Source organism: Pristiophorus japonicus, chromosome 1 (assembly GCF_044704955.1).
Source record: "Pristiophorus japonicus isolate sPriJap1 chromosome 1, sPriJap1.hap1, whole genome shotgun sequence".
NCBI classification, from domain to species: Eukaryota; Metazoa; Chordata; class Chondrichthyes; family Pristiophoridae; genus Pristiophorus; species Pristiophorus japonicus.
The window spans coordinates 386,874,971-386,893,727 of NC_091977.1; the positions used below are offsets into that span (position 1 = coordinate 386,874,971).

The 18,757-nt window shown below is 42.6% G+C and overlaps 1 protein-coding gene across 1 annotated transcript in view; it reads right to left on the reverse strand.

Moving 5' to 3' along the window:
* The window catches only part of LOC139274141 (retinol dehydrogenase 10-like), a 95,472-nt gene that overhangs the window by 12,592 nt on the left and 64,123 nt on the right, over positions 1-18,757 (reverse strand). Inside the window, exons 2-3 of the mRNA XM_070891187.1 lie at positions 7,204-7,302; positions 1,965-2,110 (exon numbers count right to left, since the gene is read on the reverse strand). Coding sequence (XP_070747288.1) covers positions 1,965-2,110; positions 7,204-7,302 — 245 coding nt within the window. The remainder of the gene's footprint in view (positions 1-1,964; positions 2,111-7,203; positions 7,303-18,757) is intronic.

Here is an 18,757-nt window from a genome sequence, read left to right on the forward strand (position 1 = left end):
GTGCTCAACAAAAATATATTCCAGTGAAAAAGAAGGGCGGTAAGAAAAGGGATAACCAGCCGTGGATAACCAAGGAAATAAAGGAGAGTATCAAATTAAAAAACAATGCGTATAAGGTGACCAAGGTTAGTGGGAAACTTGAAGATTAAAATTTTCCCAAACGACAGCAAAGAATGACTAAGAAAGCAATAAAGAAAGGAAAGATAGATTACGAAGGTAAACTTGCGCAAAACATAAAAACGGATGGTAAAAGCTTTTACAAATATATAAAACGGAAAAAAGAAAGTGACTAAAGTAAATGTTGGTCCCTTAGAAGATGAGAAGGGGGATTTAATAATGGGAAATGTGGAAATGGCTGAGACCTTAAACAATTATTTTGCTTCGGTCTTCACAGTGGAAGACACAAAAACCATGCCAAAAATTGCTGGTCACAGGAATGTGGGAAGGGAGGACCTTGAGACAATCACTATCACTAGGGGGGTAGTGCTGGACAGGCTAATGGGACTCAAGGTAGACAAGTCCCCTGGTCCTGATGAAATGCATCCCAGGGTATTAAAAGAGATGGCAGAAGTTATAGCAGATGCATTCGTTATAATCTACCAAAATTCTCTGGAATCTGGGGAGGTACCAGCAGATTGGAAAGCAGCTAATGTAACGCCTCTGTTTAAAAAAGGGGGCAGACAAAAGGCAGGTAACTATAGGCCGGTTAGTTTAACATCTGTAGTGGGGAAAATGCTTGAAACTATTAAGGAAGAAATAGCAGGACATCTAGATAGGAATAGTGCAATCAAGCAGACGCAGCATGGATTCATGAAGTGGAAATCATGATTAACTAATTTACTGGAATTCTTTGAGGATATATCGAGCATGGTGGATAGAGGTGTACCGATGGATGTGGTGTATTTAGATTTTCAAAAGGCATTCGATAAGGTGCCACACAAAAGGTTACTGCAGGAGATAAAGGTACGCGGAGTCAGAGGAAATGTATTAGCATGGATAGAGAACTGGCTGGCTAACAGAAAGCAGAGAGTCGGGATAAATGGGTCCTTTTCGGGTTGGAAATCGGTGGTTAGTGGTGTGCCACAGGGATCGGTGCTGGGACCACAACTGTTTACAATATACATAGATGACCTGGAAGAGGGGACAGAGTATAGTGTAACAAAATTTGCAGATGACACAAAGATTAGTGGGAAAGCAGGTTGTGTAGAGGACACAGAGAGGCTGCAAAGAGATTTAGATAGGTTAAGCGAATGGGCTAAGGTTTGGCAGATGGAATACAATGTTGGAATGTGTGAGGTCATCCACCTTGGGAAAAAAAAAAACAGTAAAAGGGAATATTATTTGAATGGTGAGAAATTACAACATGCTGCGGTGCAGAGGGACCTGGGGGTCCTTGTGCATGAATCCCAAAAAGTTAGTTTGCAGGTGCAGCAGGTAATCAGGAAGGCGAATGGAATGTTGGCCTTCATTGCGAGAGGGATGGAGTACAAAAGCAGAGAGGTCCTGCTGCAACTGTACAGGGTATTTTTGGTCATTATCAATGGATGCTTATTCAAAGAGGAGCAAGGAATTCTCATTTCCCAGCCAACATTCCCCTCTCAACAATCAAAGAATAGATGAACTGGTCATTCATCCTGTTGCTGTTTTGTGGGACCTTACTGTGTAAAATGGATTCCAATTACATCTACTTTGTTGTATGTGCAAATGCAACTCACTTTTTTTCCTCCATTTGGCAAACATTAAACAATTTTTGATGGGAGCGGAGAGAAAAAAAAAGAATGTGCCCTGCACATAGTGATATGGAAGGTGCTAGGTCATATTTCCTCTAAAGTTAACCCCTCATTATTTCCCTCCCCAAGGATAAAAATCACTTATAACCAGACAATAGACATTCTTTTAATCACAGAACTAAATTAATCTACAATTTAAATTCAATGCACTTAACAGTTTATTTTTCCTCTCACCTTATTCTGCAGCCACGGAACATGCCCGTGTCCACTAAATATGGACAGACCAGTGTCATCTTGATCCCATCTTTGTCAGATGCCTTTAGCTCATGGCTTAAGGATTCGTGAAATCCTATTGCTCCAAATTTGCTTGCACAGTAATCCTAAACGGCATAAAGGATAATTCAGAACATTTTCTACCTCAATTAGTATGCTCAACCAAAAACATCATTGCAAGTTTGGCAACAGATTTAACTGCAATACTTTAATAGTAGTCTTCTGCAGCCAATAGAACACTGTTAATGCTCCTTTTGGTAATGGAGTGGGAAAGCTCCTTTTGCCAATTCTTCTAACAAAAAAAAAACCAGGTTCTATCAGAGGATGAGGATAGAAGCAGCTGGCAGATGTGAATATAAAGAGTTTGAGCTGGTCATGTGTGAAAGTGCTTGATGCAAGTCAGTTTGATATGTTGTTAGTATCTTGGGCTCTTGGTATTTGTACTAGTGAATAGAATTTTGGAAATACAATTAAAGCATCAACAACATCTGCACTACTGAACAGGTATTTTTAATTTATGCTGAACTGTTACAAATGAGTCATCAAGAGTCTAGGCTGGATATGTTCATGTAATGTTTCATGTTTGGGTATTTTAAAAAAAAAGCTATCCAGTACAAAAAAAAGGTAGTAAAGTTAGTCTTAGATAAACAGCTTTCTTTTAGTGTGAAGTGTGGAAATTCCACATGCATTTTTTACACTTCTAGAAGTTAACCAGCTAGATAGATACAAAAAGTGTGGTTTATAAAAAAGCCAAAAGCTTTGCCCCCAGGTTCTCTAGTCACCTGAACCCTCCTGTATCTTTACTAGATCAGCCTCTTGAATTTTTTTGCTTTGTTTCCGAAGTACAGGAATTCAATTTGAAGGAAGTGTGTTGCTTCATACCAAGATACTGATGAAATGGCAGTGAAACACGTGTGGTAGGTATACACGAGTACAGCAGCTTTTGTTGACAGTAACTTTAAAATCCTTCATCACAAGAGGCTTTGAATCAAAACTACATCAAGAAATGAGATAAACTATAACCTGGCTTTAGTTTGAGGAATCCAGTGTAGTTAAAAGTTCTTTTCAGGGGAGCAATTGAGTAAAAATACTGATTTGGAGGTGGGCCAATTTCAGTGTTTTGAAACAGGGCTGGCTCGGGTAAATTGGAATCAAAGATTGGCAGGCAAAACTGTAATTGAACAATGGGCTGCCTTTAAAGAGGAGATGGTTCAGGTAGTCGAGGTACATTCCCACAAGGGGGAAAGGTAGGGCAACCAAGGTCAGAGCTCCCTGGATGACGAAAGAAAGAGAGGAATATGAAGCAGAAAGAGAGCACGTATGACACATGTCAGGTTGTGAATACAAGGGGAGAATCAGGCTGAATATTGAAAATTCAGAGGGGAAGTGAGGGGCAGAGTTAATGAGAGTAGATTGGCAGCTGAAATAATAGATAATTCAAAAATCTTCTATAAGCATACAAATAGTAAATTGGGGGGGGAAAAGGAAGAGGGGGTGGGAGATTAGGGACCAAAAAGGAGACCTACGCATGGGGGCAGAGGGTATGGCTGAGATACTAAATGAGTACTCAGCATTTATCTTCACCAAGGAAGATGCTGCCCAAGTGTTAGTGAAAGGGGAGGTAGTGGTAATATTGGATGGTATAAAAATTGATAGAGGTACTAGAAAGGCTGGCTGTACTTAAAGCAGATAAGTCACCAGTACCGGGTGGGATGCCAAGGATAGTTAAGGTAGAAATCGTGGAGGTGCTGGCCATAATCTTCCAATCCTCCTTAGATACAAGAGTGGTGCCAGAGGACCGGAGAATTTCAAATGTTACACCCTTGTTCAAATAAGGGTGCAAGGATAAATCCAGCAACTACAGGCCAGTTAGTTTTAACCTCGGTAGTGGGGAAGCTTTTAGAAGTGATAAAGTTATCACTTGGACAAGTGTGGATTCATTAAGGAAAGCCAGCACTGATAGTTAAACACGATTTGCTTTAACCAAACGATCGCGTTTTTTTGATGAGGTTAACAGAGGGTTGATGAGGGCAATGCGGTTGACATGGTGTACATGGATTTCCAAAAAGGTGTTTGACAAAGTGCCTCTAAATAGGCTTGCCAGCAAGTTGAAACCCATGGAATAAAAGGGACAGCGGCAGCATGGATACGAAATTGGCTAAGCGACAGGAAGCAGAGAGTAGTAGTGAGAGGTTAGTTTCCAGACTGAAGTAAGGTATACAGTGGTGTTCCTCAGGAGTCAGTTCTAGGACCACTGCTTTTCTTGATATACATTAATGATTTGGACTTGGGTGTACAGGGCACAATTTGAAAATTTGCAGATGGCACAAAACTTGGAAATATAGTGAACAGTGGATGGACAGGTTGGTGGAATGGGTGGACACGTGGCAGATGAAATATAACGCAGAAAAAAAAGTGTGAAATAATACATTTTGGTAGGAAGAATGAAGAAAGGCAATATAAACCAACGGCGAGCACGGGATCAGAGGAGCAGTGGCAGCAGAATAAAAGGAGCTAGCTGGGAGCAGCACGAACGGACCTGTGAGGGGAGAAAAAAAAAATCAAAGTGTGATGGCACAGGAAATTGATTGGTTGGCGAGTATTTCTCTTTTTTCTTAACTTGGGCATTGGTTTAAATTAAGCACCATGATTACAGATTAAAAACTATACATAGATAATGGATATTTCAAAACTTGGGCCTTATATTTACAATCTATATTAATGACTTGGATGAAAGCACCGAGTGCACTATAGCCAAATTTACTGATGATACAAAAATAGGTGGGAAAGCAAGTTGTGAGGAGGACACAGAATCTGCAAAGAAATATAGATAGGTTAAATTTGGAAGGTGGAGTATAATGTGGGAACATGAGGTTATTCACTTTGGTAGGAAGAATAAAAAGCAAATGATTTAAATGGAGAAACTACAAAATATTGCGGTACAGAGGGATCTGGAGCTCCTTGTACATGAAACAGAGTTAGCATGCAGGTACAGTAAGTAATTAGGAAGGCAAATGGAATGTTGGCCTTTATTGCAAAGGGGATGGAATATAAAAGTAGGGAAGTCTTGCTACAACTGGACAGGGCATTGGTGAGATCACACCTGGAGTACTGCGTACATTTTTGGTATTATTTAAAAAAGGAAGGACATATTTGCATCGGTGGCAGTTGAGAAGGTTCACTAGGTTGATTCCAGAGATGAAGGGGTTGTCTTATGAAGAAAGGTTGAGCAGGTTGGGCCTATATTCATTGGAGTTTGAAAAATGAGGGGTGATCTTTTTGAAACACAAGATTCTGAGGTGGCTTGCCAGGGTAGATGCAGAGAGGATGTTTCCTCTCGTGGGGGAATCTAGAACTAGAGGCATAGATTCAGAATAAGGGGTTGTCCATTTAAAACGGAGATGAGGAGGAATTTTTTCTCGGAGGGTTGGGAATCTTTGGAATCCTCTACCCCAGAGAGCTGTCGATGCTGGGTCAGTGAATATATTTATGGTGGAGATAGACAGATTTTTGAACGATAGGAGAGTCCCGGGTTATGGGGAGAGGGCAGGAAAGTGGAGTTGAGGGCAAGATCAGATCAGCCCAGCCATGATCTTATTTAATGGCAGAGCAGGCTCCAGGGCCAAATGGCCTACTCCTATTTCTTATGTACAATTCTAAAGGTGGTACATGAACAGAGAGACCTGGGGGTGTGTGTGCACAAATCGTTGAAGTTGGCAGGGCAGGTTGAGCAAGCGGTTTTAAAAAAGCCTACAGGATCCTGGGCTTATAAATAGAGGCAGAGAGCACAAAAGCAAGGAAGCTATGAAGAACCTTTATAAAACACTGGTTCGGCCTCAACTGGAATTGAGAGATCAATTCTGGCCACCACACTTTAGGAAGGATGTGAAGGCCTTAGAGAGGGGGCAGAAAAGATTTGAGAATGGTTCCAGGGACGTGGATAGACTGGAGAAGCTGGGGGTTGTTCAACTTGGAGCAGAGAAGGTTGAGGAGATTTGATAGGTGTTCAAAATCATCAGGGTCTAGACAGAATAGATAGAGAGAAACTGTTCCCATTGATGGAAGGGTCGAGAACCAGAGGACACAGATTTAAGGTGATTGGCAAAAGAACCAAAAGCAACAGGAGGAAAACCTTTTTTTATGCAGCAAGTGGTTAGGATCTGGAATGCACTGCCTGAAAAGGATGTTAGAGGCAGATTCAAATCGTGGTTTTCAAAAGGGAATTGGATGTACCTGAAGAAAAAAAAAAATTGCAGTGCTACAGGGAAAGGGCAGGGGAGTGGGACTAGGTGAAGTGCTCTTGCAGAGAGCCGGCACAGGCTCAATGTGCCAAATAGCCTCCTTCTGTGCTGTAACCATTCTATGATTCTTTTCCCCCCATCAACCACAAAAGTCTGAAGTGTTCCATGAGAGCAGGCACGTGAAAGAGAACTGTCCACAGATTCTATGGCAATCGTCAATTTGCCTGAGCCAATTTGTCTCAACTGGAGCAGGGTTAAAACAAATTTATAAAATAGACGCTAGAGAACAGCTGACCAGCTGTAACGAAGTCCAATAGTGGGAAGAAGGAAGCAAATATGTTCATTAAAATGCAGGACATGATTGGCTATAACATCGGTTTATAATTTATAAATAAGGAAATACTGCTTGCCGAATGGTTTCAAAATTCAGTTGGAACCAAAACAGAGTGGGGGAAAAGAAAGGTGGGATCATGGTGTACAGTTTTTGGGCCAAACACTATGTAACACAGATGTCCAATCTTGGACATGGGGGGCAGACAAGGATCAAGACCAGTAACTGAGTTGTGTATGATTACACAACAATGAGCCTCAAAATGTAAAGAAAATTAGATCTCAGCAAATAAAAAAGGACTATGCAAAATGCTCCCATCATCCTTGTTGCCATTCTGAAGCTTTTTTTGCCCCTCATAAACCCACCCAGAAGAGGGAGGCGAGAAGAAAAAAGTATATACTGTACTACAATGTGGAGCAATAGAATTTAAACAGCTAGAATATTAAGATCAGCCACTTCCATGCTCAGTTTGTCAATATACATGTACGCGTACTTTGACTAGAAAATCAGACACCCAAGATGTAATGCATTTCACTCCAACACATAATTTGATTAATGGAATGACTGCATAGAATTTAGGCATTTCAAGATGTTGCTTCAGTTTCTAAATGGAATTTAAGGTACTAACCTCAACACCAGCAGTGCTGAACAATCCTAGGGAGCTTGCCACAGTTACGATATGCCCATGGTTCATTTCCAGCATCTTGGGAAGAAATGCCTTGGTAGTCTAATGAAGGAATAGTCAAAAATAACTTTGCTTCAAGACCAACTCCACAAAATCAGGACCACTAATTTATAAAACTAGATCAACACCAAAAATAAGTTCAACCCAAAAAGGGCCCTTTGAAGCTTGGAACATGTGAAAGTGAAAGAAAGAACAGTAATTCAAATGACAATTATTCTCAAATAGAAAAAAAACTGCTCAACTATTGTGGAATATTCTCAATTAGCGGACAACCGAGACCTAGTAAATCCTTCAAGTGCACAATGAGAGTTATGACGAGTCACTTGTTGTTGGAAATCCTGTAGGATACAATGAGCCTTGCTCTGAAAAATGCACATTATAAAATGATTAGTATTTAATAATTAACAAAAGTTGGAGCAAATATCTTCCTTCTCTGCTTGATATACTAGTCTCAAATTTTACTGAGTATTCATTTCACTTGGAACTACAGAATCACAAATATCAAGTACAGGAAATCGAAGGTCAAAGTATTGGCATGTACAGCATTTCCTTCTCCTCCTCACAGCCAGGTTTTTAGTTGAAGTTCATTATTTAAATGAAAGTTGCATTAAAGAGAAACAGTTAGTTTCATAACATTGCCTCATTTATCTTGGGTGCTGCCTTCATCCTCCTACAGCAAAGCTGGTATCCTGCTAGAAAAGGGAGTAAATTTCAAGTGGTCTTTTTACATAAATGAAAAAACATTTATTTTAGTTGATTTAATGTTTTGTTCAAAAAGCAGTAGGTGCTGGCTAGGAGGAGTTACCAAGCCCAGTCAGAGGGAGTTCATTATTGAAGACAGCTATTACACAAAATGCCTCAGCTGTTGAGTTTGCTGCAGCTACTATGCCGTTCAAGCTCCGCATCTTCAAACAGATTTAGTTTCAACACCATTTGCACTCATCCAAAATATAGGAGATGGGTGTGAAGTTATGATTTGAGTAAGGAAAAAATAATGGTGGGGTCGTCCTTCCTATATAAGAGAGAAAAATCACCACTTTAGATCGAAGCCTGGTGATTTCGCACAATTTGCACGGTTGGTAGAAGAAAACTACAATGACAGATTGCAATATTTCTGGAATTAGATTTCTCCGATTAATAGTTCTAACTGATCAATGACAATGATAAAAAGCAAGCAACTGGTGTGTATTAAAGTGCATTCCACATTGGAACAGTAAAAAAAAAAAATTAACTTAAAGTGACACCGTCTTCTGCAATGTGTTCTTCAAACTAATGGAAATTGATGCAAGTGGGACTATGGAGTAGCTGCCATCAGATGGGAAACTGGATATTTGGTTCTGAACTTGCCTACAATATCCCCCATCAATGCCATAATATAGGAGAGGTTGCACCATTAGTTTTCCCAAACTTGTGTATATTGCTTGTTCATGTCCATTTGGTAGACTAACCCATGCCCTAGTGATGAATATATCTGCCGCAGTGGTTATTAATGCAGCCCCAATAAGTTGAGTTGAAATATAGTTAGCAAATGCCCATTATTAAGAATTATGTACATGTTAGAACCAACCATGTGTAGAAAGGAAATAAATACTGAGCTAGTATTTTTATTGGCTTATAATTGGTTGGAAATTGATGATCAATGGCCACATGCACCAAAGCTCATTGCTCTTGAACTCCCAACTCTCCCCAAGCATCCAATTACATTTTGAATTATGCTAGTACTAGTCTCAATTATGCTACCTGGCAAATTATTCCAAATATTAGGCAAAGAGAGTTCACTGAATATACACAAAAATGAGAAAACCAGTTAGAAATTTTGTAAAATAGCTAAACATCATTTTTTAAAGTTTGGCAGGAGGGATTGAAGAGGTAGCAGTTATGAAAGGCAGTTATGAATGGCATTTAAGTGCATATGTCACAAGAGATTCAATGTTACTCGTGTCAGGAAATTCTCATCTACATTAGCAGAGATCATTAGTTTATTGAGGAACTATCAATAGCAAGATCAAAAAAAAGTATACTGAATGAATGCAAGTAAAATTTTAGCATCAACTGATTATGTAGCACTACATAAAAGGTGGACTAGTGCAGTTAACATTGAGTATACAGTGCTACAAAAAGGAAATGCTGGAGGCATTCTTGATTAGCCCAAAAGCTTGGCAACAATACAAAAATGGTGAAAATACCCAAGAATTGAATTAAGAGCGTGTGCCAAGAAAAATAGCCAACATTCCAGACTGCATTACTGCATAAGTACAAGGGGTGTGGAGAGGGTAGAAGAAGCAAAGATTAGACAGACAGAAATTAAAATTGATATTTAAAAAAAAAGACAATCTCATGGCAAGTCAGTCAGTCAAACTTATTCAGATTCTGGTGTAGTACTTAATTTTCTATTATATCTAGAGGCATTAAACAGCATCTGCAACTTAAGTGGCGGCTGTGTTTCCATTACAGCAAGTAGTTTGCCATGATCCATATAAAAAGGCGACATTGCTTTATATTGGTATGTCTGCTCTAACACTACAACAAGGTGTTATACAAGAGATCATGATTTCTCACTTCAGGATTATGTCTGCATTTGCACTTTGGTAATTCCTGATATTTTGCCATTGAGAAAGCAAGGTGATGAGGTGAGGCACAGCATTAACATTATGTGCAAAGTCCATTAAAACCAGAGGTCTTATGGCTTAATATGCTAAGAATGCAGGACCAGCCCGACTGCCATCGCTTTCTAGCAAGCAGAAGGGAGAGAAAAATAAACTAAATCTCAGCTAGGTAGGACAGAAACAGACTTAAAATCCCAATCTTCTCCATGATTTTTATATACCTATATTTCCTGGCAGAAGGCACTGGATGGCAAGTCATGATTGTGTGAAAATTTCTTCCAGTTTAACACAGGAAGGATGGAGTTTGGCTTCCAATATTAACTCCACTCCTTTGCTCCAGATTCCAATCACCTCCCGTCAATAGTTTAGTCTGAATTCAGGTTATATAAAACCCCCAATATTGTTTGGCCAAAAACCACACAGTACTCATTTCTACTGCTACATCATCACTTGCCTCCATTACTACTGCTGCTGAAACCCTTATCCATATTTCAGTCACCACTGAACTCACTTCAACATCCTCCTTTCCTGCCCTCCCATCTTTCATAAACTGCAATTCAACTGTTCCAACACATTAAAATTCAAGGTCTCTATCTCAAATCCCTCCATTGCCTTTCTTCACCTCATCTTAGCAACATTGTCCAATCTTGCACCTATTTACACATTAACCAACTCTAGCCCTGTGCATTTCCATCCCCACCCCCTGCATAGGTGACAGGGCCTTCACTATTGTTGATCCTGCTCTCTAGTTTCTTACCTTCGAACCATTCTGACTTCAGTCCCCAGCCAGAACCGTTCTAGAATCTATGGAATTTTGGATGATGACAAACAATGCATCCACTATCTCTATAGCCACCTCTTTCAAAACCCTAGGATGTAGGCCATCATGTCGAGGGGATTTATCTTCTTCCATGAAGACTGACACCAATTACTTGTTTAATTTCTCTGCCATTTCCTTATTCCCCATTATAATTTCTCCTATCTCAGCCTGTAAGGGCACATTTATTCGCGCCCAGACACATCAGGCTACTTTGCTGTGCTGCGAGAGATCACAGCAGATGCCCACCATCTAGAATTGTGTAAAGAATATCTACTTAGCCAACATACTGGAGGACGGCGGAAATGTACCTCAGCACAAATTAATACATAACTAATGGTGCTATAAAAGATGCACTGGCTGAAGTGTCTGATCAGTCAGCAAATTCAGCGCAAGTTGATTAGTGCATGTGAAAAAGCTAGTTAACTATTCTATAGTACAGGTGTAGTGAAACAAAATATTGTTTAGCATTGGAGATCTTAATCCAAGTGTCAAATTTATTCATTAAAATGCCTAAATGATGCTCACAATGTCAAAGGAAAGAGCCTGAAGGACTCATTATGAATATTGTCATAGCATAAACAGAACAATGAGACCGTGGGAAATACTGATGTACTGCTCTAATAAAAGGCTTTGTTTTTCACACTTTTGACAAACGAGTGACAGTGAATCACACTGACAAGTGAACTATTAGTCCACGAAAGTGACTAATCCACTGTTCTGACTAAAGTATGATTTTAAGATTAATCAGCATCATTTTTCCTCTATTAATGGGCCCAAGTTTCCACATGATTTGCACCTGATTTTTAGGAACAACTGGTGGAGAACGGACTATCTTAGAAATCGCAATTCTCCACATTTTTTTTTCTGCAGTTCTAGTCAGGTAGAACAGTTCTACTTTGGAACAGAATTTTTTCTTCAAAAGAGGGCGTGTCCAGCCACTGACGCCTGATTTGAAAGTTTCCACAGTGAAAACGTACTCCAAACTAAAGTAGAATGGAGCAAGTGAAGATTTTTGTAGAACTGAAAAAACCTGTTCTACACATTAAAAAAATCAGGCGCAGGTTACAAATTAGGCGTCCAGAACGAGGTGGGGGGGGGGGGGAAAGGGAAGTAATTAAACTCTATAATAAATCCTTATTTATACTTATACAAATAAATCCAACCTGAATAAACATTTATAGGCAAAGAAAAGATTAAATAAACCATCTTCCTACCTGTGTGAAAGTGCTTCAGGTAGGCCTTTCAGGACCGAAGGCTGCCAGCCAGAGAGAGAGAGAGAGAGAGAGAGAGAGAGAGAGAGAGAGAGAGAGAGAGAGAGAGAGAGAGAGAGAGAGAGAGAGTCAGGTCGGATCCAGTCGGGGGGGCGGGAATGGGAGCGCGGGTCGGGTCGAGTCAGTCCGGGGGGGGGGCGCGGGTGTCGGGTCTGGTCTGGAGGCCGGGGGGGAGAGGAAGAGCGGTGTCGGGTTTGGTCCGGAGGCTGGGGGGGGGGGGGGGGGGGGCGGGCGGGTGTCGGGTCCGGAGGCGGGGGGGGAGGGAGGAGGAGCGGGTGTCGGGTCTGGTCTGGGGGGGGGGGGGGGGGGGGGGAACAGGGGTCGGGTCGGGGGGGGGGGGGGGGGGGGGGGTGGTAAGCGGGTCTGGTCGGGGGGGGGGGGGGGGGGGGGGGGGGAAGGAGCAGGAGCTGGCCGTGGGAGGAGCCTTATTCACGCAGCCCCAGTGAGGCCATTCAGCCAGGGCTAGGGGCTGCGTGCTTCGGGCCCCTCCCACACAGTTCGGCCCCTGGAGCTACTGCTCTTGCATGCCCACTGTAGCGCGCATGTGCAGAGGTCCCGGCACTGTTTTCAGCGCAGGGACCTGGCTCCGCCCCCCCACAGCTAGTGCTGGCTGCGCCGAGGGCCAGAGGACCTGCAAGTAGGTGGAGAATACCGAGGATTTTTTTAGGCGCACTTTGTGGCGCGAAAAACGGGTGTCCAGGTCGGGACTGCGCCGTTCTAGGCGCGTGTGGAAACTTGGGCCCATAGTGCTGGTTAAACTCAACCAACCAAATCCCAAAAGACATTACACAAAACAATAGGAAGCAGATTTTTCATCAGGTGTGCACATATTTTTAAAATGAAGTATTTTGATTGTGTTCATAAAACCCACAATGAGCCACCACAATCTTTACCCTCACACATTCATTACAATTATGAATCCAAAGTACCACTGCAAATATGGTACACCCACTTTCCATTATACAGGGTGCAGCTACAAGTTTTGCTAGCATTTATTTTCAAAGCTAGTGTGTCTGCAGGAGAAGGAACGAGAAGTGACTCAACAAATCCTGATCAGCCTCAAGGGATTTATTACACAGTACCAAGAGGCACTTCCAAATAGCTAGCTAGCTGCAAAGTTTCATGAAAATATATTGTTAGCAGTACGTACGTTTTCTCCTGCATCGTTAATCAGAGTTTAGTGTTGTCCAATAGAAATTGCTGACTGGCCACAGATGTGGTTATGGAAACAGTTTTTTTATCCACATGTACTAATTTTAGCAGAAAACACCTTGCATACACTTAGTACAATTAAGCATACTTCATGAAGTTCAAACATCTACCACCATTAAGCAACCAAGGGCCCAATTTTGGCCATGACTTGCATCAATTTTTTTTGGAGCAAGTTGGTTTTTCTGACAAGTTTAAAAAAAACATTTTGCCCAATAAACTTGCTCCAGAGTAACTTAGGTAGGTACGATTTTTTTTAGTTCAGGTTCCCCCCACCCCACCCCAAAGGGGGGCGTTTCCAGACACTTATGCCACTTTTGGCCATTTAGGCCAGCTAACATTTACACCAAATCGACTCATGGGCAAATGCATGGCAGATGCAGTATAATGTGGATAAATGTGAGGTTATCCACTTTGGGGACAAAATAGGAAGGCAGATTATCATCTGAATGGTGACAGATTAGGAAAAGGGGAGGTGCAATGAGACCTGGGTGTTACAGTACATCAGTCATTGAAAGTTGGCATGCAGGTACAGCAGGCGGTGAAGGCAGCAAATGGCATGTTGGCCTTCATAGCGAGAGGATTTGAATATAGGAGCAGGGAGGTCTTACTGCAGTTGTACAGGGCCTTAGGGGAGGCCACACCTTGAATAGTGTGTGCAGTTTTGGTCTCCTAATCTGAGGAAGGACGTTCTTGCTATTGAGGAAGTGCAGCGAAGGATCACCAGACTGATTCCCGGGATGGCAGGACTTGCATATGAAGAAAGACTGGATTGACTCGGCTTATATTCACTGGAATTTAGAAGAATGAGAGGGGACCTCATAGAAACATATAAAATTCTGATGGGATTGGACAGGTTAGATGCAGGAAAAATGTTCCCGATGTTGGGAAGTCCAGGACCAGGGGTCACTGTCTAAAGATAAAGGGATAAGCCATTTAGGACCGAGATGAGGAGAAACTTCTTCACTCAGAATTGTGAAGCTGTGGAATGCTCTACCACAGAGAGTTGTTGAGGCCTTACGGCTAATGGGATCAAGGGATATGGAGAGAAAGCAGGAATGGGGTACTGAAGTGCATGATCATATTGAATGGTAGTGCAGGCTCGAAGGGCTGAATAGCCTACTCCTGCACCTATTTTCTATGTTTCTATGTGGGCAGCTCTGAAAAACATTGCGGCCAGTTAAGAAATCGACGCAGATAAGTAAGGACCTGCACCCAAGCACCAAGCAGCAAACATTCCAAATAAAAGTTAAAATAACTAAATAAAAATAAAGAACTCAGGTAAACAATTGATTAACAATTAAATATTCGAAGTAAATCCTACCATGGGCCGGGGAAGGCAGCGAGCCGGCATGTACGGGAGGCCATTCAGCGTGGGATAGGAGTGGCCGGCAATGACGCATTGGGAGGGAGGGAGAGTAAAGACCCGGCTTGACGGCATCGGGGGGGGCGGGCAGAGAAGGGAGGGAGGGAGAGGAAAGGCTAGGCACCACCAGATCCCAACCACTCGCTGCATAACAAAGTCTTTTCTTGCATCACCTTTGGTTCTTTTGTCAATCACTTTAAAATCGGTGTCCTCTGGTTCTCGACCCTTCTGCCAATGGGAACAGTTTCTCTCTATCCAGACGCCTCATGATTTTGAGCACCTCTATCAAATCTCCTCTGCTCGAAGGAGAACAACCCCAGCTTCTCCAGTCTATTAGTGTAACTGAAGTCCCTCATTCTAGGAATCACAAATCTTTTCTGCAACTTCTAAAGGCGTTCACATCCTTCCTAAAATGTGGTGCCCAGAATTGGATACAGTACTCCAGTTGGGGCCAAACCAGTGTTTTATACAGGTTCATCATAATTTTCACACTTTTGTACTCTATACCTCTATTTATGAAGCCAGGATCCCAAAAGCCTTTTTAACTGCTTTCTCAATCTGCCCTGCCACCTTCCAACAATTTGTGCACACAAACTCCCAGGTCTCTGTTCGTGCACCCCCTTTAGGATTGTACCATTTAGTTTATATGTCCTCATTCTACCAAAATACATCACTTCATACCTTTCTGCGTTAAATTTAATCTGCCATGTGTTCGCCCATCATCATTAGGCAGTCCCTCGAAATCGAGGCAGACTTGCTTCCACTCAGAGTTCTTAGAAATTTTTATTCATTTGAAATGTGCCAGTGTGTGTGTTATTTTCAGTGTGTTTTTGGGGGTATTCTCATTTCATACTTATGGTAATTCCATATGACGGAATCACCATAAGTATGAATGGGGATTCCCCCTACTTTGATAGGTTGGGCCGGTCCACGTGATCCCATTGATGCGTACAAAACCCATACACTCCTGGAACACGTGTGCCCCTACGAAGGCCTTCGCGTAGAGGCCAAGGACCACAAGTCTCCAAACCTCTGGGACCACCAGGTACTGTCGTAGAAATGTTTGCGGTCGGAGGCATCTGCCCGCGGGAAGCCTCCGACCGCAATTTCTGGGCCGTTATTACACAATATTTAGGGCTCATGGGATTGGGGATAATATAATTAGGATGGAATGAGGACCGGTTAATGGGTAGAAAACGGAGAGTAGGAATAAACAGTTTGGGTAGGCAGACTGTAACTAGTGGGGTACCATAAGGATCAGTGCTTGGGCTCAGCTATTTACAATCTATATCAATGACTTTGAGGAGGGGCAGAGTGTAAGGCATCCAAGTTTGCAGACGATACAGAATTAGAGGGGAAGTAAGCTGTGAGGAGGAGGACGTGAAGGGATATAAACAGGTTAAGTGATTGAGCCAAGAATGTGGCAGACGGGATATTACGTGGAGAAATGTGAATTTATCCACTTTGTAGGAAAAATAGAAAAGCAAAATATTTTTTGAAAGGAGAGAGACTAGGAAATGTTGGTATTCAGAGGGACCTGGGTGTCCTTGTACACAAATCACAGAAAATTAACATGCAGGTACAGCAAGCCATTGGGAAAGCACATGGTATGTTAGCCTTTATCAGAAAAGGATTTAAGTGCAAGAGTAAATAAGTCTTATTGCAATTATTTAGGGCCTTGGTGAGACCACATTGTGTACAGTTTTGGTCTCCTTATCTAAGGAAGGATATGGAATTGTAGTTGCCTTAGATCTCTTCCTCCACTTAGGGTGGTCTCTGGCTAGGGACTCCCAGGTGTCGGTGGGGATGTTGCATTTTATCAAGGAGGCTTTGAGGGTGGTCCTTGAAACAATTTCTCTGCCCATCTGGGGCTTGCTTGTGGTGTAGGAGTTCAGAGTAGAGTGCTTGCTTTGGGAGTATTGTGTCAGGCATGTGAACAATGTGGTTCGCCCAATGAAGCTGGTCGAGTGTGGTCAGTGCTTTGATGCTGGCTTGATCGAGAACACCGACGTTGGTGAATCAGTCCTCCCAGGGGATTTGCAGTATCTTGCGGAGACATCGTTGGTGATATTTCTCCAGCGATTTGAGGTGTCTACTGTACATGGTCCACATCTCAGCCATTCAGGAGGGCGGGTATCACTGCAGCCTTGTAGACCATGAGCTTGGTGCCAGATTCGAAAACTCTTATCCTCAGGCAGCCGCAGGAGGTGGTGCGCCCATTTCACCAGCCTGTATGTCTTCCTGAAGTCTATCACTCTCCTCCTCACTGTTCACTATACTTCCAAGTTTTGTTTCATCTGCAAATTTAGAAATTGTGCCTTGTACACTCACATCCAAGTCATTAATATACATCAAGAAAAGCAGTGGCCCTAGAACGGACCACGGTATACCTTCCTCCAGTCTGAAAAACCACCATTCACCACTACTGTTTCCTGTCATTTAGCCAATTTTGTACCCATGCAGCCACTATCCCTTTTATTCCATGGGCTTCAACTTTACTGGCAAGCCCATTATGTGGCACTTTGTCAAATGCCTTTTGGAAGTCCATGTACACTACATCAACTGCATTATCCTCATCAACCCTCTGTTACATCATCAAAAAACTTGATCAGGTTAGTTAAACACGATTTGCCTTTAACAAATCCATGCTGGCTTTCCTGAATTAATCCACATATATCCAAGCGACTGTTAATTTTGTCCCTGATCATGGTTTCTAAAAGATTCCCCACTACCGAGATTAAACAGACTTGCCTGTAGTTGCTGGATTTATCTTTACACCCTTTTTTGAACAAGGGTGTAACATTTGCAATTCTCCAGTCCTCTGGCACCACCCCTGTATCTATGGAGGATTGGATTATTATGGCCAGTACCACTGCGATTTCCACCCTCAATACCCTCAGCATCCAAGGATGCAACCCATCTTCTCCTGGTGATTTATCTACTTTAACTACAGCCAGCTTTTCTAGCAGCTCTATCAATTTTTATCCTATCAAGTGTCTCAACTACCTCCTCCTTCACTATGTCTATGTGTCCTTGGTGAAGACAGATGCAAAGTATTAGTTTAGTACCTCAGCCATACCTACTGCCGCTATGCATAGGTCTCCTTTTTGGTCCCTAATTGGACCCACTCCTCCTCTTTCTACCCTTTTACCAATTATATGCCAATAGAAGACTTATGGATTGCCTTTTTTGTTGTTGGCCATTCTACTCATTCCCTCTCTTTGGGCCCAACAGTACCCAAGCTGGGTTTTCTTTCGGCGCACTGACTTTGCACGCTGGAAAAAAGGGGCCCCATCCTGGCCGCTCTTCGGAATCCCGGCATGGCGTGCAGACTGAAGCTGGGGGGCGTGGGCCAGAGCAACAGGCCAGCGGCCAGCACAGAAAGCACTGCCGGCACCTGAGCGCATGCACCTGCCCTCCCAGTGCGTCATGTGGGAGGTGAGTAGGACCCGATCTCGCTGCACCCTATCCCCGGCCAAGTGGCCTCCCGCACCAGCCGGCCCGCTGAGTTCCCGGACGAGATAGGACTTCGGTTTTATTTTTTTATTTAGTGGTTGTGTGTGCTTGAGAGTTTTGATTTTGGGGCGGGGGGGCGGTGGAAGTGTGTGTTTTTTGTGGGGGGGGGGGGGGGGGGGGGCGGGGAAGAAGACAGAAAGACGAGAGAGAGACAGAGACAGAAAGAGTTTTGTATACCAGCATATTATCTATCTCTCTCTCTGGCTACCTCCCCGGTGACATCACTGCCAGCAGCTCGCATTTCTCGGATAGGATTTACTTCATTTTTTATTAGTATTTTAATTGTTTAAGCTTTTCCTTGCAATGTTTGGTGCTTGGTTATTGAGGTCCTCTCCAGTTCCCTTCCCTCCCCTAATGTCTGCCGAATGTGCGCTGCTTTTTTTTCACTGCCCACAAGGGTTTTCAGAGCTGGCCACATACGCTGACCTAAGTCGATTTGGAGTAAGTTTTAGCTGGCCAAAGTGGCATAAATGGCCAAATCTGGCGTAATAGTCTGGGAATGCCCCCTTTTGAAAAAAACTGACCTAAAAAAATCATTCCTAACTGACTTACTCTGGAGCAAATTTTTTTAAACTTACGCTAGAAAAAACAACTTACTCTTTAAAAAAAAAAAATTGATGCAAGTCATGGCCAAAATTGGGCCAAAGGCCCTCTTATTTTCTTCTTCACTACTCTATTCTTTTTATATATCGCCTGATTCTTAGATGTA